The sequence below is a fragment of the Anthonomus grandis genome, chromosome 22, assembly GCF_022605725.1.
Source record: "Anthonomus grandis grandis chromosome 22, icAntGran1.3, whole genome shotgun sequence".
Classification (NCBI taxonomy): Eukaryota; Metazoa; Arthropoda; class Insecta; order Coleoptera; family Curculionidae; genus Anthonomus; species Anthonomus grandis.
Genome location: NC_065567.1, coordinates 35145597 through 35170011, shown reverse-complemented (window position 1 = coordinate 35170011; position 24415 = coordinate 35145597). Strand labels below are relative to the sequence as shown.

Here is a 24415-nt window from a genome sequence, read left to right as displayed (position 1 = left end):
ATCTAAGGTATTTTCTATGTTTTAGATCTAATCTTTTTTAATCGAAAAGTAACTGACAAATTTTTATTGTATCTGTTGTTTTTTAAATAAAATTACTATTTTATACCTGTTTTTTCAATTCAGCTGTAAGGTCTGGCTCTTGAACTTCTGGGTAAGGAAGCATGAAATCTGCAATGTTGTTCCACGCCTGGCTCCACATATTTCCTAAAATAAAAATAAATTAACCAAAAGTAATAATTATATCATTTGCGCTAATTAGCGAGAGCTTGATATTACTTAGTAATAATTACTTCCATATCTATAAATAATTAACTTTACCTAATCAATAGAAAAAAGTACGTACATATGTACCTAAGTAAACCAGGATGTGTTATACTTTTAACTATTCAAATGACGGTTCTGTGATAAGAATTTACAGGCTGTTACAAGCTATTAACTGAATTCATATTTATACAAGGTGTCCCGTATTGTTATGTTCAATGTTTGGGAGCGTAAAGTACACTTCTTTTCGAATTGAAAAAAACGCAAAACTTCTATATCCATTTTTATTTATTTCAAAGTTTCACGCCCATGTATGTTATTTGAAGATAATACTAAAATAAATAGAGAATGATTTTATTTAAAAAAAGGTCAATGGATAATATTTTAAAAATGTCCACTTGTTAAATGCAGGCTTGGTCCAGTAAGCCAACAGTATTTAGGCCTTGTTTCGTCTTATTTGTTCAACAGCCTGCTGAATAGGCTCCATTAAATCTTTTCTTGTATTTGACACTTGCGCATAGACTAAATCTTTCATGTACCCCCAAAAATAAAAATTAAGGGGATTGTGATCGGATGATCCTGGTGGCCAGGCAACAAGACCACCTCGATCAATCCATTTTGCCTTTGGGATAGTTGACGGTAACCCAATTTCGGCCGGCAATTCCGAAATGCGGTGCAGCCCCATCCATTTAAAACCACATGTGTAGGCGAATATTCAGTGGGACATCCTCCAAAAGTCCTTGCAGTACGTTCATAGGAAATTCAAGGTAACTGTTCGCAATCAACCTTGCAGGATGCATATCAGGACCAATCAACAAGTCATCGATTAGGTCCGGGCGGCAAAAACGTTGACAGAAAATTAATGTTTAAAAATACATTGACGTACAGCTTTTCGGTTTTCTGATTCCCACCTATGCAGGTTTCTCAGATTTGTCATACCACGCGTTGTAAATGTTGCTTCATCTGTCCAGAAGGCTGTTCTGTAGAAATGAATATTAAGACGGGACTAATAGTTGACAGATTCGACATACACTGTTAGTTCGATCCCTTACAACAGTATCTACTACTTGCTGATAAGTTCATTCCCCGATCGAAAAGATCACGTCAGCAATATCGTAACATCGTAATCACGCAGACCACATTTCCGAAATTGTCTGTGCACTTCCAGAAATGTTCTGTAATGAGGAATGCGTCTATTTCCAAGCCGATGTCGATATTCGATAACTTTTTGACGAGCAATACCGTTACAGTAGCCATACACAAAATGCATGTCTGCGTACTCTTGAGAAGGAAATCGGTAGGGCATTCTGATAAAGAAAACGTCACTCGCTAAGAAATTGGAGCTGCACTTAAACTTGCTCGCTTGCATGTCAATAATTATTAGTTGCTGTGTTGATGTCTTATATGTACGATTACTAATGACGTACAGGCAAAAATATGTTCAGAGAAGAATTGCCTTGTATATCATAAAACAGTTTCGTTTGTATTTGTGATCTCCGAAAAAAAAATATAGTAGTTTTTATTTACTTTACGGATCTATTTTTAATATTATCTTCAAATAACATTTTTGAGCGTGTAACTTTGAAATAAATAAAAATAGATGTACACGTTTTGCGTTTTTATTTAATTTGAAAAGACGTGTACTTAAAGCTTCTTACATTTCAACTAACGATGCGGGATACCATGTATATCTCCTGTATAATAAATACACCATACCTAATAAGTGTGCTGGTATAGGTCCTTTTTCACTAACAATATCCCCATATTTTTGCCTTAATTTTGTTCGAACGTATGCGTGAATTTGAAGGTACAGAGGTCTAAGTTGTTCCCACGCACTTTGCATCACATTGCGGAAATTTGGGTCTTCATAACCGTGCAGCCAATATTGAGAATTATCCGTGAAGTTGTTTAATCGGGCAGCTTCGTTGGAAAGATTAACGTATTGCTAAAAGTAATAAAATCATTAATGTGATATCAAACAAACCAATAATCTGGTTACATTATATAACTCTCGACATTTCGGACCAATGGAGTTTCTCCATTCGACCCAAACGTGTTTGAGCTCCTCAGGGTCTCTGGAAGTTGCCAATATGTTCACTAAATCTAAAAAGGAATAAGATAAAGATGTTAATATTAAACTAATAAAAACTATTTGATCTTCATCATATCGTTGGGCTGGTGCTGTTTCTTTTTTTAATATGCCCACCATCTTCAGGAGTATAAAGAAGATACAGACAGCCTAATACAATTTCAGGACTTTTTGCACTTAGACAATAAATGTAATTTATTTTAATTAAAGATGAAAGCCCTAAATAAATATAGAACGTGTCTCACCAGGTTCCAGGCTTAACTTGCACTCCTCCCCCTCCTTCTTATTTTTCGGGCATATTTTAGTTTTAGAATAAATGGCTTCCATATCACTGATAATTTTGTGAAGTCTAGTAAACTTTTCTTCGGGCAGTGCAGCAGTTCCCAATACGGAATACTTTTTAAACTGTCTTTTTAAGCCGTAATTCGAGAAACGTTGCCAGTTGAATTGGGTCACCCTCTGCCATGCTTCCTTTTCGTTTTTGGCTACTTCTGCCCCCACTGCTAACTGTAAAAAATAATAATTATAAGCTACTCACTGGAAACTTCTAACTAGATAACTAACTTGAATTTTTAAATTTTCCTCAGTGAGATTAGAGGCGTAGGCCCAGTTGGCTAGGGCCAGTCTATTCGCATCCCTGTCGCTTTGTCTATTTAATAGAATAAGGAAGTTCCTCGCTTCGTATTCCTCCTCTTCAATACTGGCATCTTTGGCAATGGATTTATCACAGAGAATCAACAGGCAGATCAAAAGCACTCCTACAGTTGGAGCTTTTTTGGGGATCATTGTAACGGTTGAGTTCGTCAGGTATTATGCAGCTAAAGCAAAATAAATATAATTTTGATGTGATTTACACATATATCCATAAAACATATAGCCATTAAAGCATATAACATATTTTCTTTGATCTGACCTGAATAGTCCGGACGTTTAAGATTTTTTTATGTATTATGTATTTGGCATGTACCAATATTTACAGTATGCAAAAAAGTTGAGACTTTTCCGCTATACAGGTCCGGATTTAAAATCTTCATGTCAATTGTTGTAAATATGTATTTATTTCGGGTGAAATTAACGTTTTGAATCTTCGTTTTTGTTAAACAATGAATTGGCATAAAAAATATTATTTTAACAATATTAAGAAGTTAAACTAGTTTGAAAATAAATTAAATCTTCTAATTTAGTAGAAATTACTGCGGATTTGAAAAAAATCAGCTTTATCTCACGAAGAACACGCTCTAAAAAAAGAGCTATTTTCAACATTTCCATACAAAACATTAAGGAATTATTGGTTATATGGGTTAAATAAAATTTAAATATGTCTATTTTGATTTACTTTTATTACTGTTAGTGAGAAACACTTAGAAGGTACCCGCACGACTTTTCTATATCAACTAAAAACTCTATTCAAACCTAAACTCTATATTTAATAAGCGCATAATAACCATTCATAACGCTGATGCCTAATCAGCTCTTTTTATAACAACAACTTTCGATTCATTTTCGATGTCACATAAATAAAAATTATGTCTGGCGGCGTCTGGCGACTTAACAGTTATATATTGTACAAAGATTATTAGAAAATTGATTTTTGTTTATATTCCAACATGAATCCCTATTAGGGGACACCAAATTGCATTAGATCAAAAAGATAATTCTTTTCGTGCAACCCTTTCAATGACCTTAAAAGACAAAATAAATATAGGGTGAACGCACCCTATGAAGCGGAATAACCCTAGTTTCTTTTAAACGGGTTGGAAATCGCAACCTCAATGGAACCTTTGTTTCGATGTAAATGAAAGTTGGCTGAAATTTTACCATTGGAATAGTTGGTAAAAATTTGCTGAGAAAGAATAGCATGTCGACGAGTTAATTTTCATTTTTACAATATTGTGGATTTTTTGGCAGATTTTCTGGGTCAGATGTTCGCATGAAACTCCTCGGTAGACCCAAAAGGCAAAACACCACGGACTTCGTCAAGAAAGATCTTCAAAAAGTCCTCAAAGACTCGAACACTCAGAAGGCCACCGGCCCTGATGGAATATCGCCGATATTATTATTGCGGTCGTGCTGACACCACCGTTGTGCAGATTATTTTTGCTTTCATATAGAAGAGGTCGCTTCCCTGGAGACTGGAAACTTGTCAACCAGCAAATTTTGAAATAGCTGAAGTCCACCAACATCAATAGCGACCTCAGTATGGTTTTCGAAAACACAGGTCTACTGGCGATCTGTTGGCCTATGTCCTGTACGAGGCTATCGAGAAATATGTACGAATTTTGTACAATACCTCTCGATATTCCAAAGACATTTGATAGAGTCTGACATGATTCTTATGGTTTGCCTCTTATGGAAGCTTCCTTGAGAACCGATCCATCCAGGTGGTCGTTGATGGAGAAACCTCGCATAGGTTTCAAATTAACGCAGGTGTCCCTCAGGGAAGCATCTTGTCCCCTACCCTCTTCCTGTTATATATTAATGACCTTCTCGATAAAACTTATAATACAATTTCGCAGCTAAGACTCAGGCTGCTGTATTTACAGAGAAGACTGCCTCCAAGTCTTATTATGTCCGGGCTTACTTTGCCGCTCTTCCGTCTTCGTCGGTTCGCTTGTTAGATGTGAAGGTTGTAAGCAATATGTCTTAGCATGATCATATAACAGGAATATAGTTAAGGCAGCTTCTCAAAAACCTCGGACTCTCTTTAAAACAAAAAGGCTGTATACACGGCAACAGATAACCTTACATTAACTGAAAAAAACTTCACTATTATACAAGGTGTTTTGCACTTTTATTTTATTTGTAGCTTTTAATCCTATTCAGTTCAAATTACCTACTTTTTCGCAATGGGTAAAACAATCCTTGGAAATTTATTGTCAGAATTGACGGATGTAATAATGAATCGGTTTGATGCCCAACAACGAGCGTTTTGTGTCCGTAGTTTTGATGAATTAAATCATTCCTACATCGCAGTTCGGCGTCGGTTTTGTTCTCGTTATGCTCTTCACAACGTCAATGAAGCACCTAGTACTAACGTCGTCAAATCTTGGATAAATAAATTTGAAGAAAGCTGTTCGACTGAAAATATTCACCCTCCGGGACTCCTATAAAATGTGCGCACCCATCAACATATTGACCGTGTTCGTGATGCAGTTGCCCAGTATCAACACATATCAGTGCGGAAACATGTTGCGGTTCTCTAGTTACATAAATCTAGTGTTTTTGGCATTTTGAAGAAAGACCCGAATCTACATCCTTTTAAAATGCAAGAGGATTAAAGGAAACAGATTATCCCATACGATTGATGTTTGCCACCCAAATGTTAAAAGGATTTGATAACTTTGACAACATTTTCTTCTCGGATGAGGCACATTTTTATTGCATGGGCACGTCAATAAGCAAAATAGTCGTTATTGGTCGGAAGAAAATCCTGAAGAACATTCCTAAAGTTACTATTTGGGCAGCAATTTCTTCCAGAGGCATAATAGACTCATACTTTTTTGAAGATAACAACGGGCAAACAGTAATGGTCAATTCTGTCAGATATGCCACAATGGTCCATGATTTTTTTGGCCCCGCCCTCCAAACCGCTGATGGCTTAAATGAGCAGTTGTGGTTTCAGCAAGATGGGGCTACTTGCTATACATCAATACCGCAATTGAATCTGTAAGAGTACTGTGCCCAAATAAAAAACTAATATAAAAAAAGTGATATTAACTGGCCCCGAAGGAGTCCTGACTTTGCTCCAAATGATTTTTTTGTGGGCCTATCTGAAGAGTCGAGTTTAGAGCGCCGCAACAATTTTGATTTAGCTTAAAAATCGTACTCAGCAAGAAATTGAAGCCATTACTACTGAAAATCTAAGGCTTCGCTTGGAAGAGTGCCAGCGGCTAAATGGGCGACTTGATGATGTTATTTTTCACACATAAATTTACACTAAAACGTTTTCCACGTTTAGAAAGTTGCCTAGCAAAATTTAAAAGAAAAATGCAAAACTCTCTGAGACACCTTGTATTAACTGGGAATAATTAGCTGAAAACGAGTACAATGTCGATGGGTATCTCTTGATTTTCAAGAGAGTTTTGTAATTTTGACAGAAATATTGATGGTAATTAAAATTTAACTTGACCATCGAGTGAGTTGGTAAAACTTAGCTGAAATAAAGTACCTTCGGTACTTTTTGAGCCATATGCTTAAATCAAAAATATCTTATTGTCAGTTATCTCAAGTCGCAAATAGAACGCCTTGACATCAAACGCATGTGCACTTGCATCTCCTCTTATGTATAAGTACAAAGAATAAAAAATGTTGCTGCGCCGTACGGTTGCTCATGCAATTTTAAAAATCTAATTTCATAAAAATGACCTCTGTACACTTATTTATGCAATACGAAGATACGGTTCGTTAAGCATTTCGGTGAATATCAAATGTTTTATGTAATTGTCTTTGAAAAGATATTATTTTAACGTTTCGTGACCTTACTACCAAAACGATTAATAGATTAAAGTGTAATCATCTATATAGGATGGTCCAGGTTATTCTTAATAAAGAAATGCTATGTCAGGGCAGACCTGGTAGCCCGTAAAGCGATGAAGGGACTTTATGATGAAAGTCCTTCATTTAGTGGACCAGCTTTGACTTTTCACAAGGAGAGGTCATTTCGGCTAACCAACTATTGTATCTCTGGGAGACGTGCAACTGAAATACTCCAGGCTTCAACAGAGTTTCCAAGCTCTTCTGGTACGATCACGCAAATATCATAATTAAGAAAGGTACTTGCGTGCTTTGGGCCAGGAGGGTTTTTTGGTAGCACCTTGGGGTCTCTCCCCTTAAATCCTTCTGGATCTTCTTATCTATCATGAAAACTTTTCTCACATACGGGGCATAACATACCGTTTGGTATTTCTGCAAAGAGAAAGCTGTCTGTTGAAACTTCCTGCACCTTCTGATACAATTAGAGGCCATGAGGATACAGGCTACATCCTTGCCACGCTAAAAATTGTTCATAGGATGTACTAGAATGTCCTCTCCTTTGGAGACAAAGAGGAGTGGCATGACTTTAATTGATCTTCTTAGGGAAACATGGGATCAATCTGGTACACAGACGGCTCCTGGAAGCACAACAGAGCTGGTGCAGAATTGTGTGGTGCGTTACATCTTACCGCAGGTTTAATAATGCTCTTAAGTACTTTTGTAGGTCCCATTTAAAAGTTTATTTGAACCTATTAGTTTTTAATTTTTTCACTTTTAAACTTTTAAATTTTGCCTTTTAAAGCTTTTAAAAGTGCGCACCTGAAACACCTAGGCTACAAAAATAAATTCTTTCAAAATGCTGATAACTTAAATAATTTAGTTTTATCAACAATCCGAAAAAATGTGTATTGATTAGTATATCTGCATTAACAATATAAAATTATCAACTTCAATGAAACAATAACAGTATGAATGCAACGGTTGATAAAAATTATGAATTCTTAGTACACAATTAATTGAACGTTATCTAACGTATTTAAGACGTGAATTTATTTTACTTATTATATTTTATCTGGTTTTTGTCGACCATCAAAAATTAATAAAAAAGGCAACGATAACCGATGGGAATGTTAAGGGCTGACATGTAAAGATAAGGACGATCTGTGAGAATCTTTAAGTTTTATGATTTTAAGAGGTTTTTCGGAGTTAACAAAATAAACAGAAATAGCACTTACTAGTACTTATGCGGGTAAAAAGGTCACTTCGGAGAAAATTATAATGTGTGGGAGTGTTGGTATTTACGAGTTCTCAAAAACATAGGCGATGACAGATGTTTACCAGAATTCTTTTAAGGGATATTTCTAATATGATCCTTTTTAGAATTCAGTTCGACGGTAATTTTAATCGAAAACAGTCGCGCAGCAGTACCCACTTGTTCTCCCGTAACTTGTCTCTAGTGTTGTGGTTAGTGCCTTTATTGAACTATCAAACCTGTCAAATTACAAAGGTGAGAGTTTTCACTGAGCAATGTTTTACCTCATGTTTTTCTTATTATTTTAATCATTATCAGTATAAAGAAACTAATACTTAAATGCGCATCCTTCCGTACTAAGTATAGTGCCCTGATACCTTGGTACGTAAAACAACGCTAGCTAGTGTAAGTAGGTGCTTGGCACTAGTGCAACCCAGAGTGTTGTGGCACCTGGGATTATTTTGTAGACTGTGTAATTGGCCATTACATCAGTGTGTTATTTTGTAGAGTGCTTGCTAGCACTATCCCATCAACTCGATTTCTAATGCTGGACATCAGGTTTTGTTCTGCCTGGATTGGAGAACAACTTTTTAACAAGGTCTACTGATGTCTATAATTCGAAGGATGTTAGTCTTATTGATAGTACAGGTGCTATAAACCTGAAATGGCCTTGTGTAAACGTATTTTACTTTTATCTAACAATCACAATAACTAGGGTAAAATATTTACTCACAGGTACCTTTTCCTTTTTAGGTATGTAGTATCGTATCATCTTATATTAAGGATCTCGAATCCTGACGTAAGCAATACATCTATCATTCTGTCCTCTTACACGTTCCAAATATACACCACAAGTTACTGTAAATACATTTATCATTTTGCTACTGTTTAAAAGTTTACTGTTTACAAGTTTATTGTTGTAATACATCCTGATAAGATGTTGTACATGTATTAAAATGAAATAAAAATAACTGTAACTATTATAATACGCCCTCTCAAGAATTTAGGTCCTGACACGTATTAAATGGGTTCGAAATGGTCATTTTAAGTATTTTTGCATAACACTTGATTTCTTTACAATTATTTTAATCAAATTAGATCATAAAGTTTTCCCAAACGGTGAGAGGTTGGCAGTCTCTAGAAAATATGCGACGTTCTGCGCAGACAGGTAGATATTGTGTCGACTTACGCTAGTTTACTGACGATTTGAATAACTTTAGGATACCACTTTTCAGTTTTTTAATTATTATTTTTTATATTTACTGTAGAGCACAAATTCTAAACGTTAGGTCATAATAAAAATTTTCCCAACGGTGAAATGTTGGCGGACGAGTCTCTAACAAACAAGCAATGTTCTGCGCGGATAGGCGGAGTTTATAACATGCTTGGTTTTATAGCGTTTTGCATTTGGAGTACAAATCAACTCCACAAAATTCGTTTATTGGACCACCTTGTATATTTTTAATATATCTAAATCATTTTATATATAATTTATTGTAGCGATCGTTAAATGTTAACTGTCACTATATATCATCATAATATATTTGAAAGTTAACAATAAAAATTTTTGCATGGCATGAAAACCGGTTTAAGACTACCTACCTAACGCTTTCCCAAATTGATTTAATAGTCGGGTGAATTAAGGTAAAAATTAGAAAACTTATTTTATTATTTGTTAAACTGGTATATGCAAAATTAATCTTTGCTCATGATAAAGTTCAAGATCGTGTTGCCATTTTTTCATTTCAAAGACACCCTGCGTACTTTTGCCTTATGAACGTTATATGATTATTACGTAAATTTACTAATTTGGGATGAAACGGCCTGTCTCGGTTATTAATTTAATAAAGATACTTTCAATACCGAATTTATTGAAATTGACCCTTGACATTGGGATTATTATTTCGGTTTATTAATAGCCAGAGGACGCATTACCAGATGGTGTTCATATTGATAAAATGTTAAGTCTCAATTGATTATGTAATTAAACAGAGTGATTATTCTCTTTCATTAAATAAAATGTGTATCGTATAAGGGAATTCACAGATCCAGCTAAAACTGGAATTATAGCGGGTGTCCCACATTATATGGAAAATTGCAACAGCGATGATCAATTTGGCATTTTGCAACGTTGCGAACTGAAAAATCTATCTTTCTCAACAAATTTCTGGAGGTAAAAGATGTTGGGTGATGACTAACCCAGCACGCAACATTCTGCGCCAATGGGTGAATGTTGTCTTGGCATTACATCTGACCACTGCTCTATGCCACAAGTTTTTTATCGTTTTCCCTGTAGGAGTCGTGCCTAGTAATCCTTTCTGATCGTGATTCATTTCCATGAGCCGAGTACAGTTGGACCAAAGATGACTCAATAAGTATTGAGACCAACAACAATGAGGAGATCCAATTTCCATTGGACGCCTGCTCAACAAAGTCTTCGTTTGTAGGGGATTGCCTTATTTAGTTGGGCGATTCGAATCTTTATTGAGATTTAAATCATATGAATGGTACTAACTTAAAGATGATATAGACGAACTGGACATATAGCGACTAGGTCCCTAAAGATTTATTTTTACACGAAATTTATAATATTTGCAAGATTTACATTTCACCAGTGTTGTGCCTGGTGGTCAATTGACCGAGATTTTGACCGGAATACTGACGACCTCAAATCGATTCAACATTTAATATTCCTACTAAAAAAGAGATGTGTACCACACATCTGGATGCATCTTATCAAAAATTAAATGACGAATGAAATGAAACATTGGAATATACATGTTGGGAAATAACCCAATAATACCCTTTTCTGTCATTGAGGTGTATTTACTTTATGTTCATAATTTTAAGGACACCATCGATCCCTAGAAGGTTCCCACAGGTCAGAAAATAATTAATTTGAAGTGGTTACTTTTAAACGTTTCAAACTTTTAAAGACAACAAATAAAACCCATAAATTGCGATGAAATTGTCAGGCTCTTAGGTCTTAAGCCCTTTTTCACATCCCTTGTTGATGAAAGATGCAATTATTAAGCATTTTTACACCCACTAAGTAAAACAAGCTGTCAAAGTTTAGTTACAGAGTCGATCTCAGTTGAGAAGTCAGGTTGGGTCACGAGTTACCCGTGTTCCCTTTACTCTTTAAACTCTAATATGGGTCTCTCTCTCTCTCTCTCTCTCTTCAGACTCTTGATGGCTAAATACTGGTCCAAAGATTTGCAGTACACAGTCGAGTTGAGTTGCTGTCACAGTTAAGTTGAAGCACTGTCGCGAGTCGTAGTCGCGATCGGAGTGAGAAGTTGCTCACGGAAGTTTTTCCTTATTATCCCTATTACCCCTAATACCTAAGACGGGTTTTTCTCCTTCTCTTTCACTCGCTCTCTCTCTTTACACCTTTAGTGACCTAGGATCGTTAGTAGTTAGAAGTGAGTGAAGTTACCTGCTAAGAAGCAAATTGAGTGTAAATAAGGTTAAATTAAGTATACAGAAGCAAATACAATCGATAGTTTACAACTGCTTTAATGAATAACTGTTCCATTTTCCCGCCTTCGGATCTAATAAATGAGCATAATTTGTATTGTAAAAGTTTTGTTTCATTTATTAAGTTAATTGGTTCAGCGCCATATAAGCTGTGGTCCTTCGATAAACATACAAAATAAATAAGTACAGTCCACTAGTATTCTCCAGTGGCACAATTAAACAATTATGTCTCCCTCTATTTGGAGAAGTAGCCAGGCAGCAGTTCTCAGTTCTCAATACCCAGGTATTCAGTATATTGGATGTGCTTCTCATGGAATAAATTTGCTTATGAAGGATATGGAGTTAATGGAGACGCTTCGAAGTTTAGTAAACAATTATTTAGATTAAAACATGTGCCAAATACAGTTTTAAAAGAAAAACAATGTGGCAATAGTAAATCGCTGAAAATGCTTGTAGCAACCAGATAGGGCAGTACAGTGGCTTGGATTGACAGCATTCAGGTTAACAAACATTGTCTTAGAGAGTATCTCCCCTGCTAAAACCAAGACTTCATTCTTATCCGATGATGTGTTTTGGGATCAGAACGAAAATTTTCTATTTGTGAAGATAAAAATGCGACTCTTCACTTGTACAACTTTGGACACAAGTTGTACAAGTGAAGAGATCAGTTTCCTTCTCAAATATCTCAAGTCCATTTTTGAGGCCAGCAGAAGCATCTGTTATGAACAATTTAAGACAGTGGATTGAAATGATGTGTACCGATACGTATTACGCATGAAGAACTTAAAAGAGCTGTTGCTCTCTTAGTGGATCTGATTTCAGAAGATGGCCAACTCAAGCTAATAGGGAAATCATCATCTGCAGAACAGGACAAAACCATTTTAATAAACCAATTTTTTGGGTCGGACCAACCGGTGTTACTTCTAATTTTAAAAATCACACATACTGATAAAAAAACACCCGTTCAGGAAAGCTTGTTTATATTAAATATAAGTAAAGAAATTAGCAGTAAGGATGTCAAATCTGACAGATAACGAGGAGGATGGATTCAGTGATGAGGATGATTTTTTCACACCGATTTTCACCCGTCTTAATTTTTATTATCTTACTATAATATTACCTTAGTACAGATACGAATTATGATAGCTGATTCAAACAAAACACAGTTGGTAAGACTTGCGCGCGACACGAATTTATACAAATACGAAAAGGTTTTTAAGATTCGTATAAGTTAACAGACAAGTGAGATTCTTATTATTAGTACGAACGTAGTCGAAAACGACCCATCTCCTCGGTGAGGCACCATAGTCAAGATGGAACAGCATGAAAACCTACAAGGATGCCGCTAACAGTCACCTTATTGTCAGTATTGATGGGATTGAATTTATGGAGTGGTGATGCGCAACCTAGTTTCCAGATAGCATCTCTAGTCTATCCCACTCAATCCCTATCCCCACCTACACGAACTAGGGCATCGGTCACACCTGGTAAAGAATTGAAATAGCAACAAGAGCAATGAAACAACTGCAGAAATATAACTGCTATACAAGAAATTAGATAGACAGGAACGGGGAATATGGAGATGAAAAACACTCTAGGCTTCTGGTCAGGATACTTACGCTTTGCCATAGCAAAGAGGCTAAAAGCAGCAGTTATAAATTTCAAACCAGTCAATAAAAGAATTTGCTATATAAGATTTAAAAGTAAATGGTAATGGATATTCTATACATGATCCAACAGAAAATGCTGAAGGATAGCAAGGAGGAGTTTTACGAACTACTAGACCAACAGTATAAAGCAACATCAAGGCATGATATAAAAATAGTAATGGGAGATTTCAATGCTAAGCTAGGAAAAGAGGAATACCTAAGAGAGGAAGACATACACGATACAACAAACGATTACGGATACCGGCTAATATATTTTTCCTTAGCTAACAATATTTAATTTTGTGATTGTAAAATCCACATAACTTGAAAGAAAGAACATTTATACAGTTACATGGGTTTCTAACGACGGAACAACTCGTAACCGTATAAACCATATTTTTATAGATGCACGACACTCTAGTAGTCAGCATCACTAATGCACGAAATATGACAGAAGCAGACAGCGATACTGATAATTTGATGAATTATTTTGATAAAATGAACAAAAGACAGGATGAAACCTCCAAGCCCTTCAAGCTCCGAATAAAAAAGTTGAATATCAAATAGCCATAAGGCTGTCTAGGCAAACAAAAACAAGGCAGCAAAAAACAACATCATTGAAGAAGCAGCGACGGAAACCATTGGAAGAAGGAAGAAACGCCCAAAAAGAAAGTGGTTTGACAGAGAATGCGAAGAAGCGCTAGAAATAAAAATCCTACAGATGAGAATTTCACAGGATGAGAAGTAAAAATTTCACAGGATGAGAACAGAGACAAGACGATTGCTTTAAGCTAAAAATAAGAAGGAATTAGCCAGAAATAGACATATAAATCAAGTACGAACATTTTTTAGGGGAGTAAAGCTAGTAAGAAAAGGTGGAAGCCTAGGAGAAACAAAAGCCATGAGAACAGAAACTTTCGGAAAATAAAGGAATATTTTCAACAGTTACTAAATATTGAGAGTGACACAGAAGGAGAATAAAGTACCTTCAGTAGATGTAAGAATACCAAGGAGTGGAATGAAAGCATCATTATACCTATACCTAAGAGAGAAAGCATGGAATAATTTACAAATTTTAGAGGTATATCGCTTATCAACACAGCATACAAAGTCCTAGCAATTATGATACTGAGGCGGCTTAACCCTATGCGGAAGATATTGTTATGCGGATTTCGTGATGGTCAGACGATGGATCAAATATTTTCGAACAGAGAAAAACTAGAAAAAAACCGGGAGTTCAACCAGGACCTCGACCAAATCTTCGTGGATTTCCAGCAAGCATATGACTCCATAAAATGAAGCAAGTTATTGCTGGCAATGCGTAAGATACCAAGGAAATAAGTAGAGCTAACGCAAATATACGTAACAAAGTCATATGAACAGGTAAGGGTAAGAAACGGAACATATCGCCATTCAGTAACACCAGAACTTAGACAAGGAGACCCCTATCACCGTTGTTATTTTAGTTTTGCCTTGGAATATGCAGTTAACAGACAGAATAGCGTCGAACCTAACAGAAGATTTTGCTCATCAAAATTCAAAACCGCTCTCTCTCTGGCTTTTGCTGATGACATAGACACAGTAGCTCACTCAGTAGGAGATATGCGAGAGGTTTTTTCACAGCTGGAGGAAGAAGCAGGTGATCTGGATTTACGATTAAACGGAGAAAAAACAAAATATATGCTGGTTACAAAGATTCCAAGGCCTCGAATTAGGCAGAATATAAACCTTAATGAGGTCAACTTCGAAGTGGTTAAGGAATTTAAGAACCTAGGAGCGGTATGGGTATATCACGGATGACAATGAGTAGAAAAAGATGTGTCAGCACGAAGAATGGCGTGAAATAGGGCATTTTACTCTCTCACAACAGTATTGAAATCTAAATTGCTAAGGAGACAATCTAAACTAACTTAGTCCAGGGCTACAATTCGCCCAGCAGCGAAACCTGGGTCCTCAATCAACGGGAAATAAAAAACTTCTCTGTTGTGTAAGATCGAAAAACAGCAGATTGAAAAAGATAGTATTCATTTGAGAGAGATCAGATGATGGAATGTCAATGCGTAGACCAAGAAAAAGATGGAAAGATGTTGTCGCAGCAGATTTGTATAGGATGGGAGTCCAGCGTGGCAAGAGGAGATGGAGAGCAATGGTTGATGCGGCTCGGACTCATCCAGAGTTGCCCAGGAAAGAAGAAGGAGAATTAAAGCCACCTCCAACAGCTCGACAAAACCACCCACCTACTCGTCTCGGTCTTAGGCGAGATCGTCAGGATCACCAGTGACGACGACGCTTGGCTAGGCTGGTTAAAAGCGAAGATAGCGACCCTTGGTACACTAATATTAACTTAGAGGTTGTCAGTATGTCAAAAGTCAAAAATAGCTTTATTGTTACGTAACATAATCTGTTGTTAACAAAGCATTATACAAAACCTTAAAGATAGTTGACAACATAATCTTTTACAAAAATACAGAAATTTTAACAATTCTTACATACATAGAATATAGAACACACCTAAAGAAAAGGTAGTAAGAAGTCACATCACGCTACGCAAAACACTTCACTGTCAAAAAGTTGTATTTAAAAACTCGTCTAGAGAATAAAATGCGTTAGCAAGTAAAAATTTCTTTATATTTTTCCTAAAACGTTTTTCACAATTCATTAGCCTTATATAAAGGGGTAGGTGGTTAAAAAGCCTTCTGCCCCCGTACACAATAGAGGACTTAATCTGCTCACTTTTTGGTATAGGCAGAGGTAAAGAGAAGGTTTTTCGGAGATTGTAACCCGAGGAGGAGGGGCCAAGCTGATGGCGATATTTTTTGTGGATAAGACAAACAGTCTCTAAAATAAAAAGGCATGGCAATGTCAGGACAGAGTGTTTTAAAAATAATGGCCTACAGGGGCTTTGAAAGGGAGCTACACACATGTAGCGTATGGCTCTTTTTTGCAAAATAAATAGAGAGCTGAACAAATACTGAGAGCACACACCCGAAAACATAATACCATATATCTCAGATGAGACTCAATAAGAGCATGATAGGCAATTTTAGCCACATCAAGTCCCAGAGAATGTGTTATTACTCTAATAGCATAACAGTTGGATGATAACTTCCCCATTAAAGAGGAAATATGACTTTCAAATTTTAATTGCTTATCAATCGTCAGAGTCAAAAATTTGCATGTTTCAGAAGGACTTATTGTTTCATTTTGCAAAGTGACAGTTCCAAAGTTACATTTAAAAGTTAAAATATTAGTTTTAGAAATATTAAAAGTTAATCTATTAGATTCACACCATGACTTTACAAGAATTAAATCTTCATCAACAATATTCTTTAACCTCTTGGTGTCAGTGTCATGCCAAAGTAATGTTGTATCATCCGCAAAAATGGTATATTTGCCCCTAATTGGAATTTGAGAGATATCATTGACATATAGCAGCAACAATATTGGTCCAAGAGCAGAACCCTGGGTACACCCGCATCCATATCCAGACGGGATGACATATCATTGTCAAAGAATACCCTTTGTGTTCTTTCAGATAGGTAAGACCGAAACTAGTCGAGAGCAACTCTTCTGAATCCATAGGTTTCTAGCTTCTGCAGCAGTATTCTGTGACTTACATAATCAAACGCCTTAGATAAGTCACAGAACACCGCCGCCGCACTCTCCCCAGCGTTAAACCCCATGTACAGACTCTCCAAAAAAAAATTGAAAATAGCATCAGATGTACCCAGTTTGGTACGGAATCCAAATTGCTGATGGTTAAGAACATTATGCCGTTTCAGAAGTTCCATCATCCTAGTTTTTACCAATCTCTCTACAAGCCTGCCAAGCGTGGGAAGCATGGCTATGGGTCTGAAATGTGATGAGTCATCATAGTTTCCACACTTAAATGATGGTATAATCAAGGCATCTTTAAGTAAATGTGGAAAGGACCCACTTGAAAGTGAAACATATATCACCTCAGCCAAAAAATCAAGGGTTGGTTCCGGTAGCGCTATTAGGACCTTTAGTGAAAGCCAATCCCATCCAGAAGAGATCTTATTTTTCATTGAGGATAGAGCTTCCATTATTTCACTAGAATCTGTTGGTCTAAAGAAAAATGTTTCAAGCACCTTAATGTTGTGTAAGTATGAGCGAGGATTTCTAACAAACTGAGGCAATAATATTGATAGACCTGTATTGAAAGTAGGATATTAATCTGAAGTTGTCTAGGGCAAACTTTCTTATGGAGTGCAAACATCGAAGATTTTTGTTCCAATGAATGAGCATTTACCCCTACTAGCATAAGGTTAAATTTTAAAATTGTACAAAAAATGCCTGGCCAGAGACTATGCATCGCAAAGAAGTCGTCAAGTGTCATATAAATATAAAAAATTGTGATATCAAAAATGGTAAGAATTGTGTGGTAGTACATAGCCTCTGGCCACGCACAAGACGTTTTTAGGGTATATTTTTAAATGGTCCATAGCTGTACCAAATGGTCACGGGGTACTAAGAATCACAAGAAGAAAAATAAACATTGCAACTTGGGATGTCAGAACGTTGTGTAGAGCCGGTAAACTGTCAAATGCGGAAAGATAAATGAAGAGGATGAAATAAACATCATGGGATTCCTTCGTAAGAGAAAACCAAAATAGGGTATGTTACTGAGGCAAAGATATACCTCAATACGAAGATGGTATTATAATCAAACGATACAGTCCAATGTGTTAAAAGCCTCCTGTCGGCCAGAGAGAGGGTGATGCTGAACATAATCTAACTCTATACATCCACAACGGACTCTACCGGGGAAGAAGTGGAAGAATTCTACTCCAATATTAAAAAACTAAATATTCATATAAAATGCGACAATATAAATTTATACATGAAAGATCTTAACGCAAAACAAGGAAACGAATCAATGGATGGCATGGTAGGTTCCTATCTATTAGACAACAGAAACGACATTAGAAGGTTTATACAGTTTTGCCAAGAAAAAGGTTAAAAAGATCGAAAAAAACAAAAAATATATTTAAAAACGCAAGTGATAAACCGAAAATACAGGTTCAATGAAATATCGACAGAAGGCTTAACACATCACTACAAACAAACAAACATCGGTGGTCTTAAGGAGGAGAACATCGAAGGCACATGGACAAGGTTCAGAGACACTCAGGACAACAAAATCAAAGCTCATCAACAAAAAATCAATTAACAACAGATCAAATATGCTTTGTGAACTACCAAAAGGCCCTTACTTTCGCCCCTTTATCCCTTACCAATGAATGTATATGCGAGGTATATAGTTAAACAATCGTTAAAATACCGAACAGGAGCAAAAATAAACGGTATCGTCATCAACAACATAAGGTACGCAGACGTCGATACGCAGTCATGGGAGAATCCGAAGAACAACTGCATTGATGAGCACCCTGAAGTTTGAGAATTTCAGAATAGGATTAGAGGTGAATGTGGCAAAGACTAAAACCATACTTTTCGATCAACCTTTAACATTAAAATATCGTAGTCACCTCTTCAGAATGTTCACAGCTACACAAGTTGAACCACGCTAAAGAGAATAAAATAAGCATCTAAATAGCCAGGGCAGGTTTTCTGAAAAAACGAAATATACTGTGAAATCCAGGTGTATCCCACGAGGTGAGTAAGAACAGTATAACTTTTATATGGCCGTGAGACATGGATGGTGAAACAGGTAGAACTTCGGAAATTGGACGCCTTCGAAATGTGGATACACAGGCGAATGCTCCGTGTAGCCTGAACCACCAGAACAACAAATGCAGACGCTTTAACTAGAATGAGTTAGTTAACAATTATCATGAAGATCAGAAAGAAAAACAGTCTATCTGGAACATCTAAAGCGGCACGAGGAGTATGAACAACTACAAGTAATACTGGAAGGAAAAATTGAAGGTATATAAGGCATAGGGAGAAAGAAAAAGTCCTGGCTAAGAAACATAAGATATTGGACAAACATGGATCATAATACCCTGATTTATTGAGCATAGAGAAGAATTTGCCATAGTTGTCGCCAAAATCAACAGAGACGGCGTCTGAGAGGAGGAGAATAACGTTCTTTTAACATATTTTAGCCTTTACTAGGCGAGGATGGATACGCACCACCACACAATTCTCACCAATATCACAATTCTTTATCTTGAAATGGAGACAATTGGAGTTATTTTCAAATTGAGATAAAAAGAGCATACATATAATCTTTTTTGTTTCGATTTGCTTTTGGTTGGTGTAATAATATATAGGGTTGTTCCATTTAGATTTTTTTTTAATAACTTAAAAGTATGATTGTCAATTTACTATGTTACTGAGTAGAAAAAATGCGTCAATTTTTCAGTACGAAGAACATAATATTATTTAATTTCAGGCAACCTGTATATCCTAACATCCTAATTAAGTTCCCTAATAGAAAAACAATTATTGACTCCAGTGGCGTCCAATGGGGCATCCTAACTCGCATACATTCTTTTCTTCATTCCTAACTGGTTTCCTAAATGTCTACCAATTAAGCTAAAGTATCATTAGAATGTTTTCAAAAAAAAAGGTTTATTTTTTAAAAACTCTTTGAGGAGTGACATACACTCCTTGTTAAATATATAGTAACTGTTGTAATACCTTTTTAAATTAAAAAAAATACAAAATAAGACACTTACCTACCACTGTAAACACAGAAATACAAAACGAAATGATTAAATATTTCGGCAAGAAACACTCAACTCTCTGCGCATCCGATGCTCTAGTCTGTTATTCCTCCATGCACTGATACTAAGTAAACCGTTAAAAAAATTTAAAAATTGAAAAAGAAATTACGTTAAGATAAATCTACGAATTCAAACCGCATGGCCAGTTAGCGGGCCAAATAATTGTAAACTAAAGTAACAACGGCGCTGATTTGATCATCATTCGCCGACTAAACTCAAGTTGCTTCAGAGTGAAGACGGTTGGTGGCCGCGATTAAACAGATACTACGTTTACACATTGATAGAGTGTATCGACCGCACTGGCCACCTTGTCGCTTATTTCTTGTTAATTTATTTTTAATTTATGCTACTTTGCACAGGGTTTCAATGGATCAAGTTCCTCTTTTTGTAGAAGATCTGCAACGTCGGGCGTGGGTGCAAAATTAATTCGATACAGCCGATTATACGTGTAGGAAGCTTTCTACATACGCTATAAAAAATTAAAATAAATTAACTTAACAAAACAAATTGATTGGCAGATTGGATTATTGCAAAACCGCCTGTGTATGTTAAATATTAGTTTACATAGATATTTTCTATGTCATTATCGACATAATTTTATTAAATTCATGCTTAACGAAGCATGTCTATTTATAATGCATAATTTCATGTAATTGCTTTTTTTTAACTATTTCTACGGTGTGTCTTGTGTCTAATATGCCACGCTAGATACCAAATTTTGGCCTTGCAGCTGTTGGCATATATGCATAAAAACAAATCAGAAGCATAATGTCGGCTAGCTTGACAGCAAAATTCCAATAAAATGTATTGAACTACACAGGTTGTCCCAAAAATCAACGATAAGCCCAAAACGAGCAATACACCAGGTGCTCAGGGATTTAAAAAAAAATATTAAAAAAATTCTATCTTGAGTACTTTTAAAATTATAGTTAGAAAACCGGAAAAAATTTACACCCCCTGTTGATCTTTTTAGTACTGTGATTACAAATTTTTAAATTTCTCAACAATTTTTTTTAATGTAACCCTGAAAAACCCTTCGATAAATTACAAAACCACATTTATTTATTTATTTATTGCCCAACAAAAAAAATACAATTACAGAGCAAAAAAAGAACTAAACTTAATAATAAAAATAATAATATTTTCAATAACAATAGTTTTACAATAAGTTGGATGCACAATTGATTTTAAAATTCTGTGTGTGCAAACCAGAAAATTAATACAGTTAAAACTAAAACTAAATAATATTTGTTTTATTGTTTTATACCACAATAATAAATTCAACTCAGACTCATTTATTTATTATTTTTTTATTTATATGTAGGGTTTTAATTTAAACATTAGAGGCAACCTATTGTAAAGCTTAGAACCCAAAAAATATATATGTCGTAATAATATTGTTAGTTTCACCTGTGGCAAGATTATATTTTGATTAGTAACATTTCTGGTGCCAAACTTGCGTTGGATATTACCTCTGAAATGCTTAGATTTAAGCATATATGTATCTTATAATAGATTTCAAATATAACTTTTCTACAGTAAGAAATTCAAATTCATTAAAAAGTTACTAGGATACATTCTTGCTTTAAAATATATTATTATAATGATATATTTTTGGGCAACACACAAGAACACTTTTACACGTGCTTCCCCATACATCCAAACCATAACTCAAAATAATGAAAAAAAGACTCGGCCAATAAAAAGTAAACCATTCTAAGAATTTTTCTTTGCAATACATTTCTTAATTCATAACATTTATAAAAATAACCTTCCTCACTTTATTAGTTACGTCCTCAACATGATTTTTTAAATTCAAACTCTCATCCACTAACACCCCCAAATACTTAATACAATGAGTTTTTTTTCATTTTATCCCCACATTGACATCCTTGTCCCATTTTACATCCCAACGAATGTACTGTTATTTTTTCCAAAACTAGGTGCAGTTCGCTAGTTTAAATTAAAAGTTATACATTTCATAAAAATTTGTTCCGCCTTTACTAGCAGTGAGTCCCAAGAGTGTCCGGTCAAAATAATCGCAGTATCATCCGCAAAGCAAAATATGTCTTCACCAAATATACTCAACATTTCATCTATATAAATGTTACGGTTAAAGCTAGAATAACGTTTAAACTTAGGTTTACCCGGATCAACTGCACAATACCCAGAAAACATATGGGTAAAGTCCAAAATATTAATAAAATTGTACACGTTTCGGGCTTTACCCGGGTAAACCGCGTTCTATCCGCCTTGGCGTGGTTAATGTTAAAAAATAACGCCATAAATATTTGGAGAAATTTATTTAATTAAAAAACAGATTTTACAAATCAAAGGTTACACTAAAACTGTATCCTAACAAAGTAAAAGATAATATAATCTATTTGTTGAAACAAGACAAGCTGCTGTGACATTTCGAGTTACAAAGATTTCCAATAGCTTTACATTTACATTTATTGGTCATGCATTTAGTTTTACAGTTGCATCGTTTATAACCTTGACCTCCTAAAAGTGACTGTTCGTTTGCAAGTTGTCTTAAATTTTTCTTTTCCGGTGATACACTTTCCATCTCAATAAGCTTCTCACTGCACACAGAAAATTGGTTCCTGGAAAACATTTCTTCGAGAGTTCCTCTCTTGTTCGCTAGCTTATACAAATCGTCGTCAGTTTTCTCGATAACTGTCATGAGAATGTTTCTAAAATCACCCCTTCCTCGATCAACGTCTGGAATTTTTACTCTCACTCTATCTCCAACAGAACATGGGGGAAACTTTGAATTAGATAAAGCTTTCATCTTCTTTGCTTGATTTTCTAAATTTCTTTTTGCGTCTAGTCTCTTTGACTGTATATTCCTTTGGTACAAGCAAAGTTCACACCTTTTATTCCCTAATGTATTTCAATTGTCACACTCTACACACTTGCTCTGATTTTCTGAAGTTTCTGTATTACTAGCGTTTTCTCGATAATTATTGTTGCCATTTTCCATATTGCTACCTTCAGTAATATCTTCTTGCAAATTTCACTATCCATGGACTGGTTTATATTTATTTCTTGTTGAGGCTGTTCACCTAAACCAAATTCCCTTACTACTTTCTCGAGCTCTTCTTCGGTTCGTAGATTTTCAATAGCTTCTTTTGGAAAAGCTGATGTGGATAGGCCGACTTTAATATCATGCCCAAACATGGTGGCATAAGGAGCTTGTTTTATCCCATCATGGTATGCCCTATTTTTCATTAACTGAACATATCTTAGACCTTCTGACCATCGCGTGCAGTTTTCATCGTCCATCCACGTCATAAGCATGTTCTGTATATCTTGATTTGCTCTTTCCACGCTGCCTTGTGACTGACTGTGACGTGGTTTCCCATGGACTATTTTAAGGCCACGCCACATCGTACATAACTCTTCAATGACATGGTTGGCGAACTCCCGGCCGTTGTCCGATTGTAGTATAGATGGGGCGCCGAAAATACAAAATATGTCTACCAGGCTCTTAGCTACTTCCTCAGCCCTTTTCGACGTTAATGGACGTATTTGAACAAACTTAGTTAAGTGGTCCTGATACACCATAATAAATTTGTATTCTCTATCCGGATGGGATTGCATGTCAATTAGATCCACTTGACAACGGCTGTTAATCTCCGAAAAAACCATTGGTTTAACCACAAGTCCTTTTTTGGCAGATTTCAGTTTCTTTTGGCACCCTTCACACAAGCGCAGATATAACTTAATAACATCTTGAGTTATATTCTTGTACTTTTTTTTACATTCGCTTTCCATACGGTGCTTACCGCCATGTCCTATAGCTAAATGTGCATCATGCAAAATGTCAAACATTTCGTCGTTTGTAACGTAATATTTAATGCTAGATTCACCTGACGATACACGAGCAATAAGCTTTTCAACGTCTCTAACAGAACATATGTCAAACCTCTTTAACTGCCGATATTGTAGCGTAGTCTTAGTTTTAGAGTTTTTTGCCAACTTGACTTGATTCTAACATTTCTTGGTATTGTTCATTATTAAAATAAAAACTATTTGCACTTTTCGTAGACACCAACTCGTTCATCTTCATCAAAACTTCATCAAAACGCTGTGCTAAACGCGCACGTCCACTCTCTTCGGTTGCCATTTTAGAACTGAACTGAACGTGGTGAAAGATGATGCAATAATAATTCCTACATCTAACTTTACCCACGCAAAAGCGAATAGAACGCGGTTTACCCGGGTAAAATCCGAAATATGTGTAATTTCAATATTATTTCGGACTTTACCCATGTTTTCTGGGTATTGTGCAGTTTATCCGGGTAAACCTAAGTTTAACCGTTTTTCTAACTTTACCCGTAACATAAATATTAAACAAAAAAGGTCCAACACAGTACCCTGCGGCACACCAGACCTAATCAGAAGAAGCGCTTATATTGTCATTTATTTTAACTTGCTGACATCTATGACTTAAAGTAGATTTAAACAAATTGTGTGCCAATCCCCTTGTACC

General features: G+C 35.7%; 2 protein-coding genes across 5 annotated transcripts in view; both read right to left on the bottom strand.

Moving 5' to 3' along the window:
- Positions 1 to 24415, bottom strand: part of LOC126748108 (angiotensin-converting enzyme-like) — a 41218-nt gene that overhangs the window by 4259 nt on the left and 12544 nt on the right. For 2 of the 4 annotated variants that reach the window (XM_050457114.1, XM_050457113.1), the window contains exons 2-6: positions 2915 to 3168; positions 2596 to 2857; positions 2261 to 2364; positions 1978 to 2206; positions 107 to 204 (exon numbers count right to left, since the gene is read on the bottom strand). In XM_050457114.1, the coding sequence (XP_050313071.1) occupies positions 107 to 204; positions 1978 to 2206; positions 2261 to 2364; positions 2596 to 2857; positions 2915 to 3136 (915 nt within the window). In that variant the 5' untranslated portion in view covers positions 3137 to 3168. Of the gene's footprint in view, positions 1 to 106; positions 205 to 1977; positions 2207 to 2260; positions 2365 to 2595; positions 2858 to 2914; positions 3169 to 19869; positions 20208 to 24415 lie in introns of those variants that run through there. The other 2 variants (XM_050457112.1, XM_050457111.1) reach the window with 2 other exon arrangements.
- On the bottom strand, positions 4684 to 23571 carry LOC126748464 (KRAB-A domain-containing protein 2-like). Its single transcript, XM_050457718.1, has 2 exons — positions 23008 to 23571; positions 4684 to 4815 (listed from the first exon to the last, which is right to left on the bottom strand). Exons 1-2 carry the CDS (start codon positions 23569 to 23571, stop codon positions 4684 to 4686), a joined length of 696 nt encoding a protein of 231 aa, XP_050313675.1.

Coding starts and splice junctions, on each gene's coding strand:
- LOC126748464 (XM_050457718.1), bottom strand. CDS start 23,571: ATGGTTTTTTCGGAGATTAACAGCCGTTGTCAAGTGGATCTAATTGAC. Junction 4,816..23,007: donor CCGAAGAAGAGCTCGAGAAA/GTAGTAAGGGAA, acceptor AATATATAACAG/GAAGAGGGTAGGGGACAAGA.